This window comes from Danio rerio, chromosome 13, assembly GCF_049306965.1.
Source record: "Danio rerio strain Tuebingen ecotype United States chromosome 13, GRCz12tu, whole genome shotgun sequence".
In the NCBI taxonomy this organism is placed as follows: Eukaryota; Metazoa; Chordata; class Actinopteri; order Cypriniformes; family Danionidae; genus Danio; species Danio rerio.
The window spans coordinates 51989787-52017428 of NC_133188.1; the positions used below are offsets into that span (position 1 = coordinate 51989787).

The 27642-nt window shown below is 36.6% G+C and overlaps 1 protein-coding gene across 4 annotated transcripts in view; it reads right to left on the minus strand.

Annotated features, from left to right (window-relative positions):
* Positions 1-27642, minus strand: part of kcnk12 (potassium channel, subfamily K, member 12) — a 136078-nt gene that overhangs the window by 58054 nt on the left and 50382 nt on the right. Inside the window, exons 1-4 of one of the 4 annotated variants that reach the window (XR_012388961.1) lie at positions 12711-13686; positions 12348-12422; positions 10355-11457; positions 9320-9651 (exon numbers count right to left, since the gene is read on the minus strand). The exons of 1 other annotated variant lie outside the window; for it this stretch is intronic. Coding sequence is in view for 1 of the 3 variants with exons in the window: in XM_073920346.1 (XP_073776447.1) it covers positions 11033-11372 (340 nt within the window). In the remaining 2 variants the exon portion in view is untranslated. Of the gene's footprint in view, positions 1-9319; positions 9652-10354; positions 11458-12347; positions 12423-12710; positions 13687-26133; positions 26210-27642 lie in introns of those variants that run through there. 2 more of the 4 variants (XM_073920346.1, XM_073920347.1) reach the window with 2 other exon arrangements.

Sequence of the window (27642 nt, forward strand, 5' to 3'; positions counted from 1 at the left end):
AAAATGATAACCCCACCATAAATGACTGATAGCCCTGCCCTGAATCAATGATAACCCCACCCTAATAAAAAAAAACTGTAATCCTCACCCTAAAATGAAGGATAACCCCGGCCTAATTTACTGATTGTCACACCCTAAAAAAAAAAAATAACCCCGCCATAAATGACTGACAGCCCCGCTCTAAGAAACTGATAACCCGCCTTAAAAACAGTAATCCCTGCCCTGAAAAATCGATAGCCCCGTCATAATTTACTGACAGCCACACCCTAAAAAAATGATAACCCTGCACTAAATTACTGATAACACCACCCTAAATGACTGATAGTCCTGCCTAAACAACTGATAATCTCTGCCCTAAATGATTGCTAACCCTGCCCTAAATGACTGATACTCCCACTTATTAGGCAAATAAATTTTAAAATAATGAAGTGCACAGATACATTGTTGATAACAAGCACTACTATAAACATTTGGAAGTAAGAAGAGTAATTTTCAATTTCATAATGACTTTAAGCAATTCAGTTAAAGAGCCCACATTATACGTGAAATAGGGTCATATCTTGGTTGTAAGGGTCTCCAACAACAGTCTAATATGCATGCAAGGTCAAAAAACACTTTCATGGTCTTATAATCTGCATTTATTTTTACCTAATTATCCCAGCGACTCCTGTATGAATCGTCCAGTGATTCATTTGTTCCCAAACCCCTCCTTAGCGCGAAGCTAATCTGCGCTGATTGGACCGATGACAGCCTGTTGCGATTGGTCGACTGCCTTCAGTCAGAGAGTGAAATGCCCAGCAGCTAATCAGCAATATAAAAGTAATCACAGTTCATACACGCTTGATAGTGTAGGCGTGGATTTTAGCTGCCAGTGGGTCAATGTAAATACAGTCGATGGGCTTGAAAATTCACACGATTAACTATTTTATTGAGCAAAAACTCCAAAAACTGTCGAAGAGATATCCAAGCTTGTCTCACTCTGCTCTTTTCACAGACACAAACACACACACACATTGCCATCGTCCGCGCACACAAACACAAAAACACACACAGACCTCCGGGCGACAACGCGCGCGCGCACACACACACAAACACACACACATACCTCCGGACGACAGCGCGCGCACACACACGCACACACACACTACCCTCGTCTACGGAGTTCCGTAAACAAAACAGCACGCGATAAGAGAATATAGCCAGTTAACCTGATCCAGTAGACGCGGTTACAAGTAATAAATCACAACTAAATACATTTGCAAGCTAGAGTCAACGAGGCAACAACTTTAATCGCTCGTACTTACACTTGAGAAATGGAGGAAGAAACCCATCCTGACGTCCATCAATAAGTTACTCTTTACTGATCCTTCCTTTAACAAACGCTGATGAAGTATTCTTTGTAGCATGTAGCTTCCAGTAGTTTCCAACTGCTTGGTTATAATGCTGAGGTTTCATCGTTGGGTAGAGGCTCGATAATGTCCATCTGCAGTGTGACTTCAATCGACCGGCATGTTTGTGTGTGTGTTTGTGGGTGTGTGTGTGTGTTTGTGGGTGTATGTGTGTGTGTGTCTGCGTTACTGCATCAGAGGGCGAGGCCTCAGGTTTGAAATCTCCCGGGTTTGCGCGTGCACTGGAATAACTTGGTTTCGTTCGTACGTCATGGTGAAACACCTAATGACTCGGTATCAAGGCGACTCAATTGAAGCACTATGAGTCGACTCTTTTATAGATGAATCAACCGTTTTAAACACTGTATTCTTACAGATTTAAGCCTTAGCTGGGTACTTCACTTCACTTAGAGCTGTGTTACACACTACATGGAGGGGAATTTTCAAAAACCCATAATATGGACTCTTTAAAGGAATTGATAAAGATGTCAGGCGCAGCTTGATATATTTTGAGGCTAAAGCTTACTTAGGTTTATTAGGATTTGTTGAATCGGTCAGTCAGTCAGTTTGTCGACAGCAGTGAACTCGCAAAAACTGCAAAAAAAAACGTAGCTCCTGGAAAGTATTTGGCGCTCTCCAGAAATGTATATAGCGGTACATTTTCAGAATGAGCCTGGGTTGGCAATTTTTGTGAATGCAGATGTCACCCTCCGTATCTTTCAGGACTTAATTGAATAGTCACTCATAAAACACTGAATGGTATACATGTAGATCATGCACTAGAAGATGGATTGGAAATAATCTACAAGGCTTTACCATCAGTCCACACCCAGTTTTTCATGTGCGCAGGCAGCCAGCGAGTATCTACAGCACATGCGATGTTGCATGAAGCATACAGTGACAGCTCTGCTGAATGCATTACTGAGAGCTGAAAGAACTACAAAGAGCATGGCTATTGATTATTCAGTGCAGACGGAAAGTGTAAAACAGGAGCCAAGGTTTGTAGCAAGCACATACACACAATAACCAGGGGCCCGCCTCGAAGGGATACTTGCTATTTAGTGACCTATAACACGGTAAATGTTATCTAGGGCATGTGGGCATCAGCACATTTGGTTTTTGGGACATGAGCCCCACAGCAAACTGCAAGCCAGAGGGCCGGTCCTGAATGAAGAAGTCCAGCAGGGAGTTGGTTTGGCCTCAACGCCTGCTACCCGTGAGGGTGTCAACACTAGAGGGTGTTTATTGGTCTTTAGAGGACTTATACTAGGGAAATGCCAAAGGAAAAGAGAAGTCTCTGTAGACGTGAGGAAATGTTGTCTTGGCAAGGCAAAAGAGTGCGGAGAGTTTCTGTGAAAGGTCATGAGGTCAAGCAAAGTGCCAGAGGATACTGCTGCTAAATAAAAATAGCACTGCTGGTCTATTTAGCATTTTTAGGTCTTGCAGTTCTATTCTAGAGTTTACCGCGATCACTGAAGGAGACAAAAATATAATAATATGCACACAAATAGATGCAGTCTGCATTTTAACTGTCATTGATTTTTGGGGAAAGCCTTTTATGCTGTTGAATCTAATAACGGGGTAAAGAAAGAAGCTATTGTATTCAGAAAATAGACACGTTTCATCATAAATTTCAGCTCCTAAAATGTAGATGTTATGGAAGCTTGTTTTTGCATTAGTATAAATAATATATTTATTTTTTTAAACTAGACTTTTTATCTTACAGTATTTTTATTTCGTATGTTTTAAGCAAGCGGCAACTTCCCGCTCTCTCTCAGGATGCCAATACGGAAGTAACTAAAACTGCAATTCATCCGAAATTCCGCTAGTCCTGGCCGCTCCTGGCTCCAAAACAGAGCAAATTTCAATTGAGCCCACAGTTAGAATGGCCAACTTTACAGCAGAAAAAAAGGTGTTTACAGCCTGCTACAAAAAAAAGATTTGGGTTAACACAGCTAATATTACCCTTCATGACAACTGTGAGGGGGGTGAATTTTTTTATAACTCATCCGTTTCCTTTATATTAAGTTATATTAAGTTTGCATAATTAAGGGCGTGGCCACTTGAGTGACAGCTAGGTCTCGTTGGTCGCAGTCACGTCACCTCAGCTGAATCCTGCAGATTAGCCACTGAACTCGGCATATTTATCGTATTTCTGTGTTGTTTTATGTGGCTTTACACAGTCAGCTGCCTTTTGGACTTGTTTCCTACAATTATTAGATGGCATGGCATGCTGAGTGCACTTAATTGTGCTCACAAACCATTCACGAGGCCTCCGTTTCCCATGTGAGTAAAGTTTCATACTTATATACCATCTCTACACATGTATTTGTTTTATTTAAGATCATTTATCGTTTATATTTGTATTTAGAGCTGTAATGCACTCCAGAATCTGTCAGATTGATTAGCTGTAGGCTCTAGATCAGTCATCTGAAGTGTTGTCATACAGTGTTATGCTGGATTTCATCAATAGTCTTACAGTAACTAACACAGACTATATCTGAAGTGTTTGGAAGTAATTTGCGCTTTCCTCCTGTTGAAAAACGTCACAATGTTTAGTGGCTCAATGTATTACAGCAGTGTTTTTAAAAGTCTAAACACTTTATTGATATAGTGTACAACCAAGCACAAGTGGTCAGAACACAAGCGAGTCGCAGGTGATAAAGTATTAAGCATTTCTCCAAGTAAAGTGTGTCTGAACCAGGTCCAAGCTAAATGCCAGCAGGTGTCTGTAGCTCCGCTCACTCTCCGACTCTTTGCCCTTGTTTGGTATCCCGCCGTGGGTGTGATGACGCGTGACCAAAATGGCGACGGTTGGCCGCGCCTACTTGTGGCTTCTTTTGCGCTCTTCAGAAACCTATGGGTGACGTCACGGATACTACGTCCATATATTTTACAGTCTTTGGTTTTGAGCTATTTTAACGGCTTACTCAGGGTGGCACGGTGACTCAGTGGGTAGCACTGTCACCTCACAGCAAGAAGTTTGCTGGTTCAAGTCCCAGCTGGGCCAGTTGGCATTTCTGTGTGGAGTTTGCATGTTCTCCTCGTGGTGGCGTGGGTTTCCGGGCGCTCCGGTCCAAACACATGCGCTATGGATAAATAGAATAAACTAAATTGACAATAGTAAAGGGCCAAACGGAATCTGCTGATGTTTTTTGCTATTTCTGCTGAGAATTTCGGTAAAAGTCTATGGATTTCTGCGGAATTATTTTTGGGAGTATCATAACTAAAAACTAAAAAATAATATCTCTTTAACTTCTATTTAATGTTTAAAATGCAAATCCAATTAGATTCACATTATTTGGTAAATAAAGCAAGTTTGTCATATAATATATCTAGTAAAAAACAGAAAATATTACTGTACAAACTGCATTGTACATAAATGAGATGAACATTTTCACATTAGTCAATAATATTACTGAAGTTAATAAAAAAACTGAATAAATATAGATTTACACACATTTACTCAAGTAAATAAACAGAATTAATGATGGGTTTATATCTGCGGAAATCTGCGTGCGCAGATTCCAGGTGGGCCTAGCCATAGTGTATGAGTGTGTGTGTAAATTTGAGTGTATGTGGGTTTACCAGTACTGGGTTGTGGCTGGAAGGGCATCCACTACGTTCATTCCGCTATGGCGACTTCTAATAAATAAAGAAAGTAAAGCCTGGTTTATACTTCTGCGTCAGGTGATAGGCGTGACCCACGGCGCATGCATTGCGCGTAGTCAAGCATTTATACTTCTGTGCACAGTTTGTGTTTCTCTGCAACAACACTTCCAAAACGCTAGATATATATATACAATTGAAGTCAGAAATATTAGCCCCCTTCAAATTTTTTTTTTTTTTTTTTTAAATTTTCCAAATTTTGTTTAACAGAGCAAGGACATTTTCACAGTATGTCTGATAATATTTTTTCTACTGGAGAAAGTCTTATTTGTTTTATTTTGGCAAGAATAAAAGCAGTTTTTAATTTTTTTAACACCATTTTAGGGACAAAATTATTAGACTCTTTAAGCCAATTTTTTTTTTATCTATAGTCTACAAAACAAACCACTTTTATACATTAACTAATTACCCTAACCTGCCTAGTTAACCTAATTAACCTAGTTAAGCCTTTAAATGTCTCTTTAAGCTGTATAGAAGTGTCTTGAAAAATATATAGTCAAATATTATTTACTGTCATCATGACAAAGATAAAATAAATTAGTTATTAGAAATGAGTTATTAAAACTATTATGTTTAGAGATGTGTTTAAAAAATCTGCTCTCCGTTAAACAGAAATTGGAGAAAAAATAAACAAGCGGTCTAATAATTAAGGGGGGCTAATAATTCTGACTTCAACTGTATGTATGTATATATATATATATATACACACACATATAAGTGTGTGTGTGTGTGTGTGTGTGTGTGTGTGTGTGTGTGTGTGTGTGTGTGTGTGTGTGTGTGTGTGTGTGTGTGTGTGTGCGTGTGTGTGTACATCGTCTTATTCTCTTTTGGGAGAAGCCTGCGTCATTGCCGGTCAAAAACAAACTGACTGGTTGAATAAAAGTAACCTTAAATTATAATTTGTTAAGGGTATGAATAATTTCAGGTTTCTGATGTTCTTCACCCTAAAAATGTGGTGTTGATCTAACCTATATTTTGATCAAAGAAATGAAAAACGTAACCTTTTGGTCAAGATTTGACATGATCATTGACAAATTTGTCAACAAACATTTGCAAACATTTTAACTCAACGGTTGATTTGACCTATAGTAAATTTGGGTTGTACATCCTAGCATTTTTGTTTTGTTTTGTAATTGTTTATTTCCACCACAGAAAGAAACGTAATAATAATTCTGACATATTGTCATACAATTCAGATTTTTCTGAATTGAAAGAAAACTTTTAATAGCTGTATTAGTCTGTTCATCCTAAAAATAAAACTCTTCCACCCTTTATTCTCCCTCGTGATGCTCCTCCATGACTTACTTTCCTCTGTGGAACACAACAATGGGCAAATCTTGCATCTCTTTCCATACAATGAAAGCGGACAGTGATTTATGCTCCAGAGTAAAAAACAAAAGCTCTGTAAAAGTAGTCCACAATCCAAGTCATGCAATAGTTTCAAACCAGCCCCCAACTGAAAATAACCATTTACTCTTGCATATTTGCATATTTAAATCTGACAAATCAAGACAACTCATGACATGTTTGACATCAATCAAGCAGCATTTGGGTGAAATATGATCAGACCTAATCACTGGGTTAAATTTGGGATAGAAATGCATTTCAAAAAGTTCACCCTGCATTTAATTTCCATATATTATTACTAGGGGTTCACGAGAACAAGATGATATTTTTACGCAATTTTTAGGAAACCTTCAAATATAAAATATATAAATAGAAAATAATCTTTTATTCAACTAAAAAAAATACAAAATTGCAAAAACTATTAGGTGCAATTTTTTTAATAAAATTTGTAATGAATGTTATTTTACTTCTATTTTAATGAATTCTATGCAGTAAAGCACATGGAAAGCACAAATATTTTTAATAGCCTATGTGAATGGAAAATAGTCATTTTATATGTAATTTTAAATATTAGCAGAATATTTGCTAATATTTGAATGGAAAATAGATTTTTATTCCATTGCAAAAGGAAATAAATAAATCAAAAACTACAAAACAATTTAGCTGCTTTTAAAAAAAAAAAATCTATATATATTTTTTCGATTTTAATTAATTCTATGCCTTAAAGAACATGCAAACACTGCTAAATATTTAGCTATATATGCTACTGACTGGATGCAATTCGTAGTATAATTTGATATCGCACGCTGACTTTTGGCCAGCGGAGAAACTAAAATGGTCGTGCCCAACTGAGTCTGGTTCTCTCAAGGTTTTTTTTCTTCACTCTCCTATCAGGTGAAGTTTTTTTCCCTCTCCGCTGTCGCCACTGGCTCGCATGGTTCAGGATTGGTAGAGCTACGCATCGATGAATTTGCTCTTCAGTGTTTGAACTCTCAGTAATGATTTTAAAGCACACTGAACTGAGCTGAACTGAACTTAAACACTAAAAACTGAACTACACTGATCCAGTTACTATGACCATTTATGTGAAGCTGCTTCGACACAATCTACATTGTAAAAGCGCTATACAAATAAAGCTGAATTGAATTGAATTGAACTGAATGAAAAAATAATAATTCTGCTTTTCCCGGACAGCATAAACGTGTTTTCAGTGACTATGATGTGACGACTGACCGGACTCGGAAGGTGCGGAAAATAATAGAATAGTGTCAAACAGCCGTGTGTGTATGTCTTATCCTGTCGCAGCTAAAAGTCCTTCACGATGTTAATAGTTTGATTCAGGTCTTTATGTCTGTACACTGAAAAAAATGCTGTCTGCAAAATGTTGCAAACAATTCATTTGTGTTAAATTTAAACAAACAAATTAAATCTTGTATTGTTAAACTTAATTTGTTTGTTTAAATTCAGACCAAATTAATTGTTTACAAGCCCTTAACTTTAAAATTTTGTAGTAAATCTAAGGAATCATCTTTGAATTATTTATTTCAGTGTACTGCACTTCAATAATGCGACTGAAATAGAAATACTCCACATGTCTTAATTCCATAACGACGATTATGACTTTAAGCATATCTAAAGTGCTATCCCATCACATTGTTGATAACCATAATGTGTGTGGCTGCAGTTGTAGCCTCTGTTGGACGCAGCAGCTTCTGAACTGAAAGCGGTTACGTCACACCTGCCCGCCCAACCAAGTGACATGTGCAACTCTGAGGCCAGCCTGGGTTGCCAGGTGTGTGGAAAGTACTTGATTTGCAGTTATAATGCAATCCTGCCTCCGATCGTCAATGCTATTTTCACCCTCACTCCATCATAACATCACACCTCATAAGACAACTTTTCACCTCGATGAAAAATTGCGTCGTGATTTAATCTGGCGAGATCTTGTCATACAAGATCTTGCCACAACTGTAATTATTACCCAGACTGGGTTGAAATAACCCAATGAGGTTTTTTTAAGAATGTAAGACTTACTTTTCAACTGGAAAAAACAACTGGAAAATCTCATATCTCTTTCCATACAATGAGAGCAGACAGTGATGTATACTGCTGTGCTCCAAAGTTAAAACAAAAGTAGTCCACACTTAAGTTGTGCAATAGCTTTCAACCAGTTATGAGATGAAAACAATGGTTTACTATAGTAAACAGCTCTTGCATATGTGCATATTCAAATCTGATCAATCAAGACAACTCATGGCAGGTTTTAGTCAAGCAGCATTTGGGTAAAATATGGACAAACCTAATCAGTGGGTTAAATTTGGGATGGAAATTTCAATAAGTTCACTCTGCATTTGGTTTGCTTCACATATTATTACCCAAACTGGGTTGAAATAATCCAATGGGTTTTTGTTTTTTAGAGAGTATGACTTACTTTCCTCTGTACAACAAAAAAAACAGGAAAATATTATATCTCTTTCCACACAATGAGAGCAGACAGTGATTTATACTGCAGTGCTCCAAAGTAAAAACAAAAGTAGTACACATTCAAGTTGTGCAAACCATGTATAAGATAAAAACAACAGTTTACTATAGTAAACAGCTCTTGCATATGTGCATAATCAAATCTGATCAGTCAAGACAACTCATGACAACCAAGCAGCACCAATTAAATTTGAGATGTCAAAATGAATTATTTTCAAGTGCCTTTTAACACTTCACGATAAGTTTGTATTAGGTAATGTTAGTTAACGTGTTTACTAACTTGAACAAACAATGACCAATACATATCACAGTATCTATTAGTCTTTGTTAACCTTAGATAATGAAAATAAAGTCATTTAATGTTAACTCACAGTGCATTAACTATGGTAACAACTTTAGATTGTTGGTGTATTTACAGTAATAACACTAGCAAAGAATTAACAATACATTTATTACAGTATTAATCTTTGTTCACGTTAGATAAGGAAAATAAAGTGAGTTAGCTCACAACTAATGTTAACAAGTACAACTTTAGATTTTAACAATGCATTACTAAATGCCAAACTATAATACAAGTATTGTTCATTATTAGTTCATGTTAGGTATATATTAACTACTGAACCATTACTGTAAACCGTGACCCTTAAAATTCATTGAAATTGACTTTGAGTGAACTATTCCTCTCTGAAGCAGTTCTATAGTAGCCCCCAAAAAATAAATATAACGAATACTTATTCCCACATAAGAATATCCGGCCTTTGTTAACCTACCAATAGTGGACACCACTGTTCCAACAAAGTAAAACGCCCCAGTAAACAGCTCTTATATGTGCATATTCAAATCTGATCAAATCAAGACAACTCATGACAACCAAGCAGCACCAATTAAATTTGAGATGGCAAAATGAACGATTTTCAAGCGCCTTTCAACACTTTCCGATAAGTTTGTATTAGGTTATGTCAGTTATATGTCTACTAACTTGAACAAACAATGACCAATACATATCACAGTATCTATTAGTCTTTGTTTACCTTAGATAATGAAAATAAAGTCATTTATTGTTAACTCACAGTGCATTAACTATGGTAACAACTTTAGACTGTTGGTGTATTTACAGTAATAACACTAGCAAACAATTAACAATACGTTTATTACAGTATTAATATTTGTTAACCTTAGATAAGGAAAATAAAGTCAGCCATTGTTAACTCACAACTAATGTTAACAAGTACAACTTTAGATTTTAACAATGCATTACTTACTGCCAAACTATAATACAAGTATTGTTCATTATTAGTTCATGTTAGGTATACATTAACTAATAAATCATTACTGTAAACTGTGACCCTTAAAATCCATTCAAATTGACTTTGAGTGAACTATTCCTCACAAGCAGTTCTATAGTAGCCCCCAAAAAATAAATATAATGAATATTTATTCCCACATAAGAATATCCGGCCTTTGTTAACTTACCAATAGTGGACACCACTGTTCCAACAAAGTAAAACGCCCCAGTAAACAGCTCTTATATGTGCATATTCAAATCTGATCAAATCAAGACAACTCATGACAACCAAGCAGCACCAATTAAATTTGAGATGGCAAAATGTACGATTTTCAAGTGCCTTTAAACACTTTACGATAAGTTTGTATTAGGTAATGTTAGATAACGTGTTTACTAACATGAACAAACAATAAACAATGCATATTACAGTACCTATTAGTCTGTTAACCTTAATGAAAATAAAGTCATTTATTGTTAACTCAGAGTGCATTAACTATGGTAACAACTTTAGATTGTTGGTGTATTTACAGTGAAAACACTAGCAAAGAATTAACAATACGTTTATTACAGTATTAATCTTTGTCAATGTTAGATAAGGAAAATAAAGTCAGCCATTGTTAACTCACAACTAATGTTAACTTTAAATTTTACCAATGCATTGCTAAATGCCAAACTATAATACAAGTATTGTTCATTATTAGTTCATGTTAGGCATACATTAACTAATGAATCATTACTGTAAACCGTGACCCTTAAAACTCACTCAAACTATTCCTCACTAAAGCAGTTCTATAGTACCCCCAAAAATAAATATAACGAAAACTTATTCCCACACAAGAATATCAAGCGTTTGTTAACTTACCAATAGTGGACACCACTGTTCCAACAAAGTAAAACGCCCCAGTAAAATCCCATCTGGGTCGAAGAGCATCGACCCGAACTCCAGCAGCAATCGCAGCCTCGTACTCTTTCAGGAAGGAGCTCAGATCCTGCAAACTGATATTGAACGCGTCGCTAAAGTTAAGGAGGGTCCGGTTCCAGCGCCCGTGCGCCCGCAGCTCGGACGGCCTCTCGATGGCGGAAAACACCGCAGCGCCACACAGCAGGTACACGATGATGAGCAGGGCGAGCAGCAGAAAGCGTCCATTGTCTTCGTTGATGTGAAGGGAGCGGCAGCCCTGCAGTCTCTGCGCCGGCATCATCCAGATTTCAGCACCACCGGCGCAGTGGACAGCGACCAATGCAATGACATGGATCCTCTAGAGCTGCTGCTGCACAATCCAAAACCTTAAGACAAAGCATGGAGAAAGATGCATTAAACACTCCTGATAAGTTTTGGATATGAGAAAGACTTGCTTTTAAGGGACTAATCAGCTAAATGTATAGTTTTTTTTAAGACGAGGATTATATACGTAGAGCTGCTGTTGCTTGTGGACAATGCAAAACCTTAAGATAATGCATGGAGAAAGATGCATCAAACACGCCTGATAAGTTTTAGATAGGAGAAAGACTTGCTTTAAATACACTAAATAGCTTAAGTGATCAATTTTTCGCATTTTTTCTTAAAGACAAGAGCTGCTGCTCCTGCTTGAGGACAATACAAAACCTTTTAAAAAGATGCATTAAACACGCCTGATGAGTTTTTGATATAGGAATGGCTTGATTTGAATACACTAGTCAGCTTAATTTATCGTGTGGCTTTTTTTCCGTATTTTTTTTTAAAGACAAGGGTCATAGAGCTGCTGCTGGTGCTCGATGACGATCAAAAACCCCAAGATAATGCATGGCAAAACATGCATCAAACACGCCTGATAAATTTTGCATATGAGAAAAAGACATTAACCTATTAACCTTAATCTTAATTGTTTATTTTTCGTTTTGTTTGTTTTTTTAAGACAAGGAACTCTATAGCTGCTGCTTCTGCTTATGGACAATGCACGATAATTACGATAATGCATTGGAAAAGATGCATCAAAGACGTTTGATAAGTTTTAGATATAAGAATAACTTGCTTTAAAGACACTAACCAGCTTAATTGATCCATGTGTCGGTTTTTAAGACTAGAAACCTAGCTAGTGCTCGAAGACTATCCAGAGCGTTAGGGTAATGCATAGAGAAAGGTGCATCAAACATGCCTAATTAGTTTTAGATATGAGACTTGCTTTAAAGACACTTACCAGCTTAATTGATCCATTTCTTGTTTTCAAAGACAATGGTCTTCTAGAGCAGCTGCTTTAGGGCACTTCGATGTTCTAGGATATTGCATAGGTGATCATTTGCATAAAACAAAGTAAGTTTCGGAAAAGAGAAGAAATTAATTTACTCTATTCTAATTTGCATGGCTAAATTGACATCAGTTATGCTTTTCCACTTATAAATACTGTTGCATTCGAAAAAAAAAAAAAAAAAAAACTTGTCCAAATTCTTCAGTGGATTGTTTTAGGTACATTCCCTTTAAAAAAAAAAAAAAGCTGTGAAGAAAGAAAACACCACTTGTGGATCCTCGTTACAGATTTAGTTTGTTAAATATCTGGACTTACCTTCGTGTTTAATAAAGTAGTTCTCCATCCATCTCCGTCTGCGTCCCATGGATTGTCCATCAACATAAATCCACCTAGTTCCAGGCTAAAATCCCCAGGCTGTGAATTTCCAAGTCTGCTGGTTGTGTTTTATTGCAGGGATGCAGCAGCAGCGTGTCCTCCTGCTTTTCCATGTTGCGGTTGAAGCATCATCCAGCTCATCCTTTGGGTCTCTGCGCCAAATCTCTCGTCCCGTGAATCACACCAATTCACGCTTCGTTGAAAGATATAGCGAGGTAAAGGCTAATAAAAGACATGCATGGGCTAAATAATGGAGATTTTCTGCACTTTTAGTGAGGCGGATCTCCAGTATGTCCGCTGTGGGATGTTTGATGCCTGCAGTCCTAATGAGACTGATCTGTTTCAGATCCAATCCGCGCGCACTAGAGTACTATAATTGTATTCGTGTATTATGTATGTTGTTTTGTTGTTTTACAAGTTAAATTTAAAATAAAAATATATCATTTATAAAATTAAAAACACATTTCCGCCCCTTTGACAGAAATGTTTACTTCCCAGTTCGTACTTTTCAATACTGAATATAGCCTATGTGTTATTTTACAATATTTCTACTTCTCGTGTTTTGTAATATACGCCCTTCATCCCGTCCTAATGCTCGAATTCAAACTACAAATACGTATTTTCTTCCTTCCACCTCATGTTTATCGTCGAAATCTTTGTTTTTTAGGTAAAAGGCGTTGAACTGAAATGAGCGCGGGATACTTTTTTCCCGCTCTTTTTCCACAAACAGCTCTCGAGGTCGTACTGGAGCTGTAAAAACCTCAGCGATGAGATGAAATTTATCGATAAAAATGAGATAATGGTAAATGTTGCTTCCATCCCTTGGTGAGTCCATTTCGCGCCCCTCACAGACTCCCACAAATCACGAGGAAACGATGCGGCACGCGCTTCTACAACTGCCGAACGTAGGGTGCGCGCATTGCTCGAGCGCGCCGCCGCAACTGTAAGAGGAGGGTCTGTTTTTACTGACAATTAATCGATGGCATAATTACCTCTGGACAGCATCTCTATTGCCAAGTGTGTGTCCTCCTCCTGACTCAGTAATAGATGAGTTTGAATCCAGTGACTGGCATGTTTAAAATCCAGAGTGCCATTCGACAAAAACGAGATCTCTGAAATGTCAGGTCATACTTCTGCATTACAGTTTTACTGCTCTAACCAAGTAGGCTACTGATTAATCCAAATGAACATCATCTACTTAATGGAATGGTGGGAAATTATCATTACGGCCCCTTATATTCACCTTTCTTTCTGTGAAACACACAATAAAGCGTTCAGCAGAACGCCAAATGCAAACGCTGCTCTTTTTTTACTGTTTAAAACTCTCATTTCTGTCTGTAATGACTTCAGCTGCATGCAAAAATAGACTAATAACATTTAAATCCAAAAACTAAGCAGTCCAATTGACTTGAGTGCTTAGAAATGTCATTTAAATGGTTATGCATTGAATATATTCCCCTCTGCAACATATGCATGATTTTGCATTTTCTAGCTCATGTCTAGAATTTAAAGAGATTTGATGTCACTAATGTCAAATAATACTGCGTCCCATCTTGCGGTAAAAGTTTGAGTATTAATATTAGCAGTGGTGGAACAAGTACTGAAAAATCATACTCAAGTAAAAGTATCATTACTTCACTAAAGATGAAGTGCAAGTAGAGTAAAAGTATCTGTTTTAAATATTAAGTATGAGTAAAAAGTAGAGCTTTCAAAAGTACCCAAGAGTAATAAGCGGTGAGTATTATGCTGTCAAAAGCTGATGCATTACATGTCGTTTGTGCATGTGTGTAAACACAACATTCTGTGGTGCATTTAGTTATGGCCTTGCAGGCACACAATGTCACAAGATGCTATTAGGTTGGATTTAGGTTGTGACATTTAAAATTCAAGTCTAGCCAGTGTCTAAAGAATATGTTATATTGATGTCCAATAACGACAATAAATGACGTTATTTGGTTGATTTTAGGTTGTTAGAAAGTCCAACGTCAAGCCAACATCTTAAACCAACGTCAAATTGATGTCAAATACTGACATTTATTTGTTAAGTATGGCAACCAAAATCCAACGTCTAATAGACGTCAGTGGTAACCTCCACACAACATCAAGCTATGACATCATTAAACGTTGATAATTGATTTTAGGTTGGACACTGACGAGGGCCTGACGTTGGGTTCTGATGTAAACCTAATTTTCATTTTTAAACAAAATACAACGTCCCCATGTCATTAGGGGACAGCATCAATCTGACGTCATGTTGACGTCTTGTGCCTGCTGGGTGTTTAAGACCATTTCCGTCATCATTAGGCCCACACAGAATCTGCGCGCGCAGAAATCAGCAGATTTCTGCAGATTTTAAGCCAATCATCGATTCTATGTATTTACTTGTGTAATTGCGTGTACATTTATATCTATTCAGTTTTTAAATTAATTTCACTAATATTATTGTGATATAATAATAGTATTATTAAAGATTTTCATTTGATTTATTTACAATACAGTTTTTAAAGTAATATTTCCTGTCTTTTAGATATATTATATGAGAGACTTGGTTTGTTTGTTTGCCAAATATGAGGATCTAATTGGATTTAAATTGGCATTGAAAACAATAAACAAAAGTTCAAAAAAAATTTTTTTTTACCAAATTCTCTGCAGAAATAGCAAAGAATGTCTGCAGATTCTGTCTGGCCCTAGACATCATACAGTAAACATCTGTCATCTTCTCATCATAGACATGCATCTAAACAGGCTCTGGGTCAATGTGTGTAAAGATTTTGGACATCTTCTTGTAAACTTTTAATGCTTCCACACAGTTTGCTGCGATTATAAAAAAAAAAAAAAAAAAAAAAAAAAAAAATCGCCCATGTTTTGAGATAGTTCATTTTGAGGGGATTTATGGGACAGGAATTACAGGACTGATTTTTCCAATCCTCATAGACAAGAAATAATTAAGCAGCGACTGCAGGTTGAAAGATAGTAGTGGAGTAAAAGTACTAATACTGCACTAAAATGTACTCAAAGAAAAGTATAAGTACATATTTATAAAACTACTTAGTAAATTACAATTGCTGAAAAACTAATCAGTTACAGTAATTTGAGTAATTGTAATTAGTTACTTTACACCACTGCATATAAGGAATGTACTTTAGAGCTATGAATAAAGCCAGAGTACATTGGATGCTATGTATGTTATTGCATATAAATATATAAACATCTGCATAATGAATGGATAATGATAGCATTGCATATTTTGGATAATACATTCCTACATACATATGCAGTAGTAGTAATAAACAAAGGTTGAAAATTCACTCGTAAGAAAGATTTGCCCTGGAACAAGAGAGTGATTGAGATTACAGATCCGTGCCCTTGACAAAAACACTTAAACCCATTTTGCTGTAGGGAGGACATGATACTTCATTCATCAGCTTACCTAGACTGATCTTCCCTTCTTCTCTAGAGTCCAATTCAAAGCGTTACTACTCAAACAGAAGGCCTTTTGATCACATGAAATTAAATCACAGCATTAATCAAAGCAGGTAACAGGAACACAATGTTTAACTCAGGATACACAGGAGAGTTTAATATAAGATAGTTCCATTACAATTAAACTCTTATACTTAAGATTACAATTTAAAGGTCTCAAAATCAATTCCTGGAGGGCCGCAGCTCTGCATGGTTTAACTTAAACCACTTTCAACTCACACCTGCTGATTAGTTGGATCAGCTGTGTTTAATTAGGGTTGGAGCAAAACTGTGCAGAGCTGCGGCCCTTCAGGTATCCAGTTTGAGATTTATGGCTTAGTCTTTTTATTAATCTGGGGTCGCCACAGCGGAATGAACCACCAACTTATTCAGAATATGTTTTACACAGCTGATGCCTTTCCAGCTGCAACCCATAACTAGGAAACATCCATACACACTCATTCACACACACTGATTTATTCACCTATACCACATGTGTTTGGACTGTGGGGGAAACCGGAGCACCCGGAGGAAACTCATGCCAACATTGAGAGAACATGCAAACTCATCACAGAAACGTCAACTAATCCAGCCGGGACTTGAACCAGTAACCTTCTTGCTGTGGGGTGACAATGCTAACACCTGAGCCATCGTGTCACCTCCCCAAAATAACAATTCTGTAATAATCTCCTTGTCCTCCATTGGTCCTAAACATGTTTGAGTTTCTTTGTGGCTTCTTTTTCCCCAACATTCTTCAGATTATCTTATTTTGTCATCAACTGAAGAAATAAATTCATAAGAAAACCACTTTTGTGTGGTTAAATAATGAGGAAATTATAATTTTCAGGTGACCTGTCCCTTTAAGACATTCCACAGAAATGTTCCTAATTGCTAAATCGAATATTGAAGCATACCATCTTTTTTTTTTTTTACTTTATTTTTATACATTTAAGCATTTTACAGAACAGAACATTCAGTGACAGCAGCAATTATTAAAAGAAAAAATAAAACGACAGTAGCCGCAGATGTAAATAAAAATAAAATACAAAAAAAAAAAAAACATATAATATTTTCAGTTTCAAAGGAGCTAGAAATACTATGTCCGATTCAGATACAACGTAACAGGTGCCCATCTTTGTTTAAAAATATCCTGTTTTAGTTGAGGTTGAGCAGTCATATACTCCATTCTATATATACATTCAAGTTTTTTTATCCACTGTACTATTGTTGGAGGGTGTGGCTTCATCCAATTTGTTGTTATGGTCTTTCCTGCACTTAGTAAAAGTATGTAGTAAATATCTCTGGTTTTTATTATATATATCCTGGGGTATCCCTTCAAGCAAGAAAAACAGGGGAGTTAAAGGTAGATCTATCTGCATAATTTTCATTATCTGTACCCCTTGCCAAAATGCAAGCATCTTCAGACATTCCCAAAATATATGTGCGTGATTACCCACATTCCAGCAACCCCTACAGCATTCCTCTGACTGTGGACGGAGCATACCATCTTAACTTATTTAGGGGAGATCAGGGACAGGAACTATGCAGCTTTCCTTTAATCAAACTGCCTGGAAACGACATTTTTATTGATTAGTTCTCAAACCAATTTACTTTTTTTATGTGCCAAATGCAGTATTCACTCATGTTGGAGTATCGTTATTCAACAAAAGACCAATTTCCTGAACTATCAACCCCCACCATGGCAAAATCAATCATCCTCTGCCTTGAAACACACCACAATGATTGTGTTGATGATGGTCGTGGTGTGGATTAACAAGGCTTCTGTTTTTTCTGTATAAAGCACACATTTTAGTGCATCCGGAAAGTATTCGTAGCGCTTCACTTTTTTCACATTTGTTTATGTTACAGCCTTATTCCAAAATGGATTAAATTAATTGATTTCCTCAACATTCTACACACAATCCCCCATAATGACAATGTGAAAAAAGTTTTTGAAATTTTTGCAAATTTATTTAAAGTAAAAAAAGCTGAAAATCACATGTATTCACAGTATATCATATATATCATATATACAGTATATCACAGTATATATGTCAGTATTCACAGCCTTTGGCGTGGAGCTCTAAACTGAGCTCAAGTACATTCTGTTTCCACTGATCATTCTTGAGATGTTTCAGCAGCTTCATTAGAGTTCACCTGTGGTCAATTCAGCTGATTGCACATGATTTGGAAAGGCATACACCTGTCTATGTAAGGTCCCAGGGTTGACGGTGCATGTCAAAGCACAAAGGAAGGAAGACAAAGAAATTGTCTGTAGACCTTCGAGACAGGATTGTCATCAGGCACAAGGCTGGGGAAGGTTACAGAAACATTTCTGCTGCTCTCAAAGTTCCAATGAGCACAGCGGCCTCCATCATCTGTAAGCGGAAGATGTTTGGAACCACCAGGACTCTTCCTAGAGCTGGCCGGCCATCTAAGCTGAGTGATCGGGGGAGAATGGCCTTAGTCAGGGAGGTGATCAATAACCCAATGGTCACTCTGTCTGAGCTCCAGCGTTCTTCTGTGGAGAGAGGTGAACCTTACAGAAGGACAACCATCTGTGCAGCAATCCACCAATCAGGCCTGTATGGTGAAGTGGCCAGGCAGAAGACACTCCCTCCTGGAATTTGCCAAAAGGCATCTGAAGGACTCTCAGACCATAAGAAACTAAATTCTCTGGTCTCATGAGACTAAAATTGAACTCTTTGGAGTGAATGCCAGGCGTTACGTTTGGAGAAAAGCAGGCAGCGCTCATCACCAGGCTAATACCATCCCTATAGTGAAGCATGGTGGTGGCAGCATCATGCTGTGGGGATGTGTTTCAGCAGCAGGAACTGGAAGACTAGTCAGGATAGAGGGAAAGATGAACGCAGCAATGTACAGAGACATCCTGAATGAAGACCTGCTTCACAGTGCTCTTTACCTCAGACAAAGGCGACGGTTCATCTTCCAGCAGGAAAAGTACCTAAAACACACCACCAAAATAATCAATGGAATGTCTTCACAACAACTCTGTTAATGTCCTTGAGTGTCCCAGCCAGAGCCCAGACCTAAATCCTATTGAACATCTCTGGAAAGATCTGAAAATGCCTGTACACCGAAGCTTCCCATCCAACCTGATAGAGCTTGAGAGGTACTGCAAAGAGGAATGGGCAAAAATTCCCAAAGACAGGTGTGCCAAGCTTGTGGCATCATATTTAATAAGACTTGAGGCTGTAATCGCTGACAAAGGTGCATCAACAAAGTATTGAGCAAAGGCTGTGAATACTGATGTACATGTGACTTTTCAGGTATTTTATTTTTAATAAATTTGCAACAATTTTAAATCCATTTTGGAACAAGGCTGTAACATAAAAATAATGTGGAAAAAGTGAAGCGCTATGAATAATTTCCAGAAGCACTGCATCTTAAATCTTGAAAACGGGGTAAAATATGAGCCCATCAAAAAGATGTCCAAATTAAGTTACAATGCATATAACTAATCAATATGTTTTTAAATATTTACAGTAGCAAATTGGCTAATATGATCTTCATGTCATATTCTAATAATTTACGAAAAATTCTAGCATTTTTTCCTTAAACAAGGTATTTTTGGCTATTGACTATTACTGATTTCGTTGTCCAGGGTCACATTTGGTTGTTGCATGCTCCAATCACATCATGCTTATATAATTTGACTTGGCTCTGAAGAACAAGAAAGAAATGCTGATGAAAAAAAAAGATGAGTCTAGCTAATAAATCTCTCTCTCTCTCCTCTATTGACGCTGTTTGGGCAGCGCAGAACATATGGTTGCATCTATCACTAAGTTGTCAGGATTCACCCTGAAAGTTGCTGTTTATAATTACCAGCGCGATTAAATGACAGTGCGTCTCTGGAGGGGCTGTTAGATCTGTGGAGAGCTCGGCATTGGGGAAGTCTATTGATTCAGTGTCATTCTGTGAAGAGCGGGCGGCAGAGTCAGCTCTGACACACACACACACACACACACACACACACACACACACACACACACACACACACACACACACACACACACACAGATGCAGGTACAGTACAGTATGTTCACTTATCATCATCAGCACACACACACACACACTGCACATTTATCTGACGGACAAATGTGCATTAATGAATCATTTAGTGTTTGTTAAAGAGTGCAACTGTCAGGTTTCAGAAGCAAAACACATCATTTAATCTACAAATAAAAATTAGGATTTCAGACAGACATACTGTAAGCTCTGAGCAAGATCATCGGTTTGCATTACTGCAACTTCTAAAAATGAAACTTAACGTTTGTATTGAAAAACGACATTGCCCTAAATGCCTTATATAGAATTTTACTTCAGCTCAACCTTTTATATTAGGAATTATTCATTCATTCATTTTCCCTTGAATTAGTGCTTTATTTATCAGAGGTTGCCACAGCGGAATGAATCGCCAACTATTATGGCATATGTTTTATACAGCGGATGCCCTTCCAGCTGCAACTCAGCACTGGGAAAGACCTATACATTCTTGTTCACGTTCACACACACACACACACACACACACACACACACACACACACACACACACACACACACACACACACCAGCCAAGTTTTTGTTTACCCAATTCACCTACACCGCATGTGTTTGGACTGTGAGGGAAACCGGAGCACCCAAAGGAAACCCACGCCAACACAGGGAGAACATGCAAACTCCACAGAGTTGCCTTCTTGCTGTGAGGCAACCGTGCTGTCATATTAGGAATTAATTTTCCATATTATATTTATTGCATGCAATGTTGTTTAGACTTTATCAGCAAATATAAATACATACTAAGGTAAAATAAGTGCTTAAATGTGACGGGGAACATTTGATTTTGTTACTAATTGTGGTTTATACTATTGTTAAATTACGAAATCTCTAACAGAATTAAGAATAACAGTTGATATGTTTCACCATTTTGTGCTTTAGCTCACAATTTCATATATATTTTCACCACATTAGTGTTTTAAAGATCCAATGAGAGTTTCACAATAATAGGGTTGACAAATAATACATTAGTGCAAATTCCTTTCAGTTTTTGTTCTTCATTTTAAAAATTTTATCTTTTTATCTTTAAATAATACAACAAACATGACAAATTAATTCATTTTTCTTGCCAGCTTAGTCCCTTTATTAATCCAGGGTCGCCACAGCGGAATGAACCGCCAACTTATCCAGCAAGTTTTTACGCAGCGGATGCCCTTCCATCTCTGAGAAAACATAACAAATTAACAGTGTTAAATTAACAGCCCTGTAAATGTGCATTAATTAACAGTTTGCTATAGTTTGTGACTGCTGTGCTTTGTGCTTGGAAACAATATCTGGCCTGGTCATGTAAATTATGATACATAATTGGTTAAAGAGCTGATTCATTAAAAGAAATCTCATTTAAAAAAAATGGTTCAAACCACTGCAAATGTCAATAAAAATAATGTTGTTAAACTGCAGAATTAAATGTTTTGACTTCATAAGTTGTCAGAACAACAATCAGGGTCTCATACATAATTAAAAAGAGCAAATATACATGAAAAAATTCAACTATTAATAAACAGATTTTCTTTTTTCTAAAGGCAGAAAAGCTCAAAGTCTTGTGTCTTTGTTTTATTTTCATAAGCTATTTTGCTTATGAAAATAAGCAATAAAAGTGTAATGTTGTGATTCACCTCATTGGTGAAAAGATTGGTCCATGACAAGACAAGTCTTTCTGACAAAAATTTTACTAATACAGTAATATTAAATCATAAAAATATATTGCAATATTTACAGTATTTAAAAAAAATAAATAAATAAAAATAATATATATATATTTATTCCAAAATAAATGATTGTTCGGTTCTAATTGATCTATAGACCGGTACCAGTCTGTGGCCCAAGGGTTGGGGACCACTGCTCTAGTATCTGCTCTGCAAGCACCACGCACCTCTTTCTCTAGTTCTGCCTTATATGGATTGATTTTTAGCAGCTGATGATGACTCGATGCACTAAAGTAAACGTTCTAAGCACAGTGCTTTGATCATAGTCTTTAAGAGAACAGCCAATTTTGATCACATCCCTATTATCGTACGCATCAAATGATTAAAATTGTATTAATTTTTTTGTTAATTACTTAGTGATTCCTCCGCGTATCACTAAAAGTAAGTCCGGGTACCACTAGTGGTACACATACCACAGCTTGAGAACCACTGGGTTCTCACTAGCCAGCAGCGCAGAGGGTCCTAATGCCCCGGTATAGTGATGGGGACGCTATACTGCTCAGTCTTTCGGATGAGACTTTAAACCGAGGTCCCGACTCTCTGTGGTTGTTAAAAATCCAAGGTTTTCTTTTGAAAAAGAGGCCAAATCTGGCCAAATCTGCCCACTGGCCTCTGTCCATCATGTCCTCCGAACCATCCCAATATTCCAATTGGCTTCATCACTCTGTCTCCTCTCCACCAATCAGCTGGTTTGTGGTGTGCGGTCTGGCACAAAATGGCTGCCGTCGCGTCCTCCAGGTGGATGCTGCACTCTGGGGGTGGATGAGGAGATTCCCCCCATTGTGTAAAGCGCTTTGAGTGTCCAGAAAAGCGCTACATAAATGTAAGGAATTATTATTATTATTATTAATAAGGTCAGAACATAGCAAAAAAAATAAAAAAATAGTCAGATCATCATTAATAAATCATAACTCTTAAATATCAGTGCCCAAAAAAACAACAGCAGCTGCATAAATAAAGTCAGCTAACAGCAAAATAATAACCCTGTAATAGCAACCACATCATTTATTCATACCACAAAGCAAGCTAAATCTGCAACACTGTTCAATATGAAAATATCCATTCTGGGAGACTACTTAAAACAAAATGTGGACCTAGCAAGAATTCACATCATGTAGAGTCAGAAAAAAAGCAAAGGAGTTCACTCCTAAAGACTCCAAAAGTCCCATATGTTAAATAAAAAGTAATTGCTTTTCTTCAGTATAAAAAAACCTGCTAATTAGTACATCAGCGAAGCAGTCGGGAATCACTCTGCATGGTTTTGTTGACAGCATCTCTCATTAAGGGATTAATTAGTCATTTTCACTGTAAAACATTTCACTTAAATGCCACAGCGTGTTATCAGAGTATTAATCTATTATATTGACTGAAACATATGTTGATAACCATTTACTTCCCTCCAGGGATCAATATCTGATAGCTGTGGAGCACAGAGTTCCTTTAAAACAGGAAACCGCCTACGAAATTATCCATCGGGGTGAAGAAACTAACTTATTATCTTATGACTGTGTTTTAATTGCTAGGTTTGACAGAAATCTATAATATTTTCTAAGCGTGTGAGAGAAAGACCGTCTCTGAGGATCCAATTAAACTGACCACTGACCAGCCGACATCAGTACCAGGTCAGTGTAGGAGATCTGCAATCTTAAAATGATCTGAGAACTATAGAAGCCTGTTCTCACCACTGAATAAAAAATAAAAAAGGTCAAAGTCAGAATTTTGGGCAATAAACTTGCAATTTTAAGAAAGAAAAGTCAGAATTCTGAAAAAATTTAGCAACTGTGAGATATAAAGTCAAAATTCTCTCTTTATATCTCGCAATTATGTGATGAACAAGTCACGATTGCAAGTTGGAAAGTCAGAATTTTGAGGGGAAAAAAAAATAAAAATAAAATAAAAAAAAAAATCGCAATTGTGAGTCACAAAGAATTTATTTGAGAATTGCTCGATATAAAGAGAAAATTCAAACTTTCTAACTTACAATTGCAACTTTATTTCTCAAAATTCTGACTTCCTTACTCGCAATTGTGACTTTTTAACTCAGAATAGCAAGATATAAAGAGAGAATTCTGACTTTAAAACTCTTTAACTCACAATTGCAGTTTTATTACTCAAAGTTCTGATTTTCTTGCACACAGTTATGATTTTATTTCTTAAATGTCTGACTTTCTTACTTTCAATTGTGACTTTTTATCTCAGAATAGTGAGATATAAAGAGATAATTCTGGCTTTATTTATAATTAAATAATTGCGGCTTTGTTTCTTAGAATTCTGACTTTCTAACTCACAATTGTGACTTTTTATCTCCGATTAGTGAGATATAAAGGGAGAATTCTGACTTTATAACTGTCTAACTCACAATTGCAGCTTTATTTCTCAAAATTCTGACTTTCTTACTCGCAATTGTGACTTTTTATCTCAGAATAGCGAGACATAAACTGAGAATTCTGACTTTATAACTCTTTAACTTACAACTGCAGCTTTATTTCTCAAAATTCGGACTTTCTTACTCTTATTTGTGGCTTTATTTCTCAAAATTCTGACTTTCTAACTCACAATTATGATTTTATTTCTCAAAGTTGACTTTCTTACTCACAATTGCGACTTTTTATCTCAGAATAGTGAGATATGAAGAGATAATTCTGGCTTTATTTATAAGTAAATAATTGCGGCTTTGTTTCTCAAAATTCTGACTTTCATACTCACAATTGTGACTTTTTGTCTCAGAATAGCGAGATATAAAGAGAGAATTTTGACTTTAAAACACTACCTAACAATTGTGACTATTTCTCAAAATTCTGACTGTCTAACTCACAATTGTGACTTTTTTTTATCTCAGAATAGCGAGACATAAACAGAGATTTCTGACTTTAAAACTCTCTACCTAACAATTGTGACTTTATTTCTCAAAATTCTGACTTTATAACTCGCAATTGCGACTTTATCTCAGTACTCAGACTTTTTTTCTCAAAAAGTATTGCTCACAACGACTTTTTTGGTCAGAACTGCGAGTTTCCATCACGCAATTATGAGATAAACAATTTTTTTTTTTTTTTTTCAGTGGCGGGAACTGCTTTCCATTGTTCTCAGATGCTTTTAAGATTGCACATTTTTTTATGTCCTATACTGACCTGTCACTGATGTCGGCCTTTAATTTTTTATTTTTAAAGTCTGAAATCTAAAATAAAAAGTCATAATTGCAAGTTGAAAAGTCAGAATTCTCTCTTTATATCTGGCAATAATAATGGCGTAAATGCACAAAGACTTTTAATTTTCAGGAAGCCAGCTAAAACGCTGTGAACAGTCATGCCATTACAAAATCTCAGCGTTTAAGATCTGATTTCTTTAAAAATCAATGATACTCAATACCTGATTGAGATATGATATAAAGTGGGTATCAGCCTGGGCAATAATGATTGCATTAAAAGACATTGTTCTGCACCATGTCTTTAAAATATAAAAATGTATTTCACCCCTGTATTTTCAATGGAGTTTCTGTACACGTCTGCTGCTCCTGCTGCATTAAACAGTCTTGTACCTTGTTTTATGCCTGATGAGTCTATTCAACTGATTATATTATAATTACATTACAACATGGATGCTGTAAAAGCAACCTTATAAAATTAAAATAAGTCACATTAACCATAAGTTTTTTGGTTGGCTGAAAAACATTAGCTGTGCATATAGCCCATTCTATAAAGAAAGAAATGGTGTGTGTGTCATACAGGTGAAAGTAGAGAAAATGTGCTTTACTTCAGTCGTTTTCAAAAAACTGAGCCACGATTTTCTGAATTGTCCTTTCATACCATTGGGATGAATCTGTTAAGGCTTCACATACTATATGAGTGCTAAAGTGTGTGGCTCTGCTGAACTGGATGTTTCGCTGACTCTGTATGAACACAAAAGAGCAATAATCCTCATTATCAGCTAATGTAAGGGGAGGTTTCTTATTCTAGTGACAGTCTGTGTGTAAACGCTGAAGCTCTGAGGGAAAACACAGAGACCGTCCTCTGCACTACATCAGCACTGCATAAATCATGCCATTACTTTCATAATATAGTCGTATTGGGAAAGCAATAAAAAAAAGATGAGAATTAAGGAAATATTCCAGTACTTACATCAGACTTTCATTTCCAGGTAAAACAGCTAGGCCAGCTTTAAAGATAAAGAGCTGGAATTCAAAGCGCCCTGTATCTAGAGCAAATATGAAACAAGATATAAAATGGGGATTAAAATCATTATAAAAATGGATTAAAAAAAAAAAAGTTTACATTTTTAAAAACATTCCACAAAATGTCTACGAAACAGCTGGATTTGAAGTTTGAAAAGAGAAAAATAAGGAGCAACTTATGCTGAAAATGTTTTAACTGAAAGTAATGTCTTTGTGCATTTATAAAAATCCTTAAAATAAATGTATTAAAAAATTATTATTATTATTATCAGTTTCATATTTAGGGCCTTATCATACACACGGCGCAATAAGGCACAAGACGTGTATGGCGCGATTTGTTGCTATTTTCAGACCAGCGCAACCTTATTTTCACGTTTTGCTCCATGTTGTTTGAATAGCAAATCCATTTGCGACACTTTGTGGGCTCATGAATGTGCTGGTCTATAAAAGAGGCGTGTTATTGTTGGCACGTTGCTATTTTGAGGATCTGAAATAGACTGCACAGAGCACATTAGTTAAGCATATGCAGGTCTAAACACTTAATACAGACAGGATGTAGAGCAATACACAAATATCTTTACAGATGAAAACAATAACGGATTAAAATGTTACAAAAATGATTATTTTCTAAATTAAAATGACCTCCATGCCTGTCAGTGGGCTTTTTCAGTTTATTGATGACAATCTGCATTTGTATAATGTGATTATTAATAGCAGTATTATTTATTTTATGCATGCTTATATTTGTTTTAATAAAAACAACCCCAAAAGTGGCGAATGAAGCGAACGAGAGGTAGCGGGAACTACAATTCCCATCAGCCTAGGCGTGGCCATCATCCTTTGCGGTCTGTTGTCAGTACAGATCCAGTAATGCGGAAATGGAGTGTGCTGCTAGTAGCGGGAAGAAAAAGAGCTGGAAATGATCGAACCTAAAGCGGGTTTTAAATCGGATGTGTGGAAGCATTTCGGTTTCTTTCTAAAAAGATACAAAAAAGGAGAAAAGGTGACAGACAAAGAAAAAAACAGTATGCAGGCACTGCCAGACTGTGGTGAAATATAAGTCGGGGAATACGACTAAAAACAGTCATGAGGACTGCAGAACACAGCACACTTGTTAGATTGATGCAGACATTGACTTGTACAGCAAAGAGACCTCTATCTCACTCATGGCTTGTCCTCTCAAGTGGTGGAAAGACAATGCACAACGTTACACACTACTGTTAACCTTGGCTAAATCATATCTCTCTGTCCCAGAAACCGCAGTCCCAAATGAGAGGGGTTTTGCAGGGGACATGCCCAGAGATCCCAGCTTTTACCAGATTATAGTTATATGATAATTTTCCTTAAAAAACCCATCTCTATCTAAGTGAGTGAGTGATTAAATGTTGAATGTGATGAGTTTTCAACAATACTAAATTGAAACTTTATTTTTTTATATGGTTTAATAGTTTTTTGT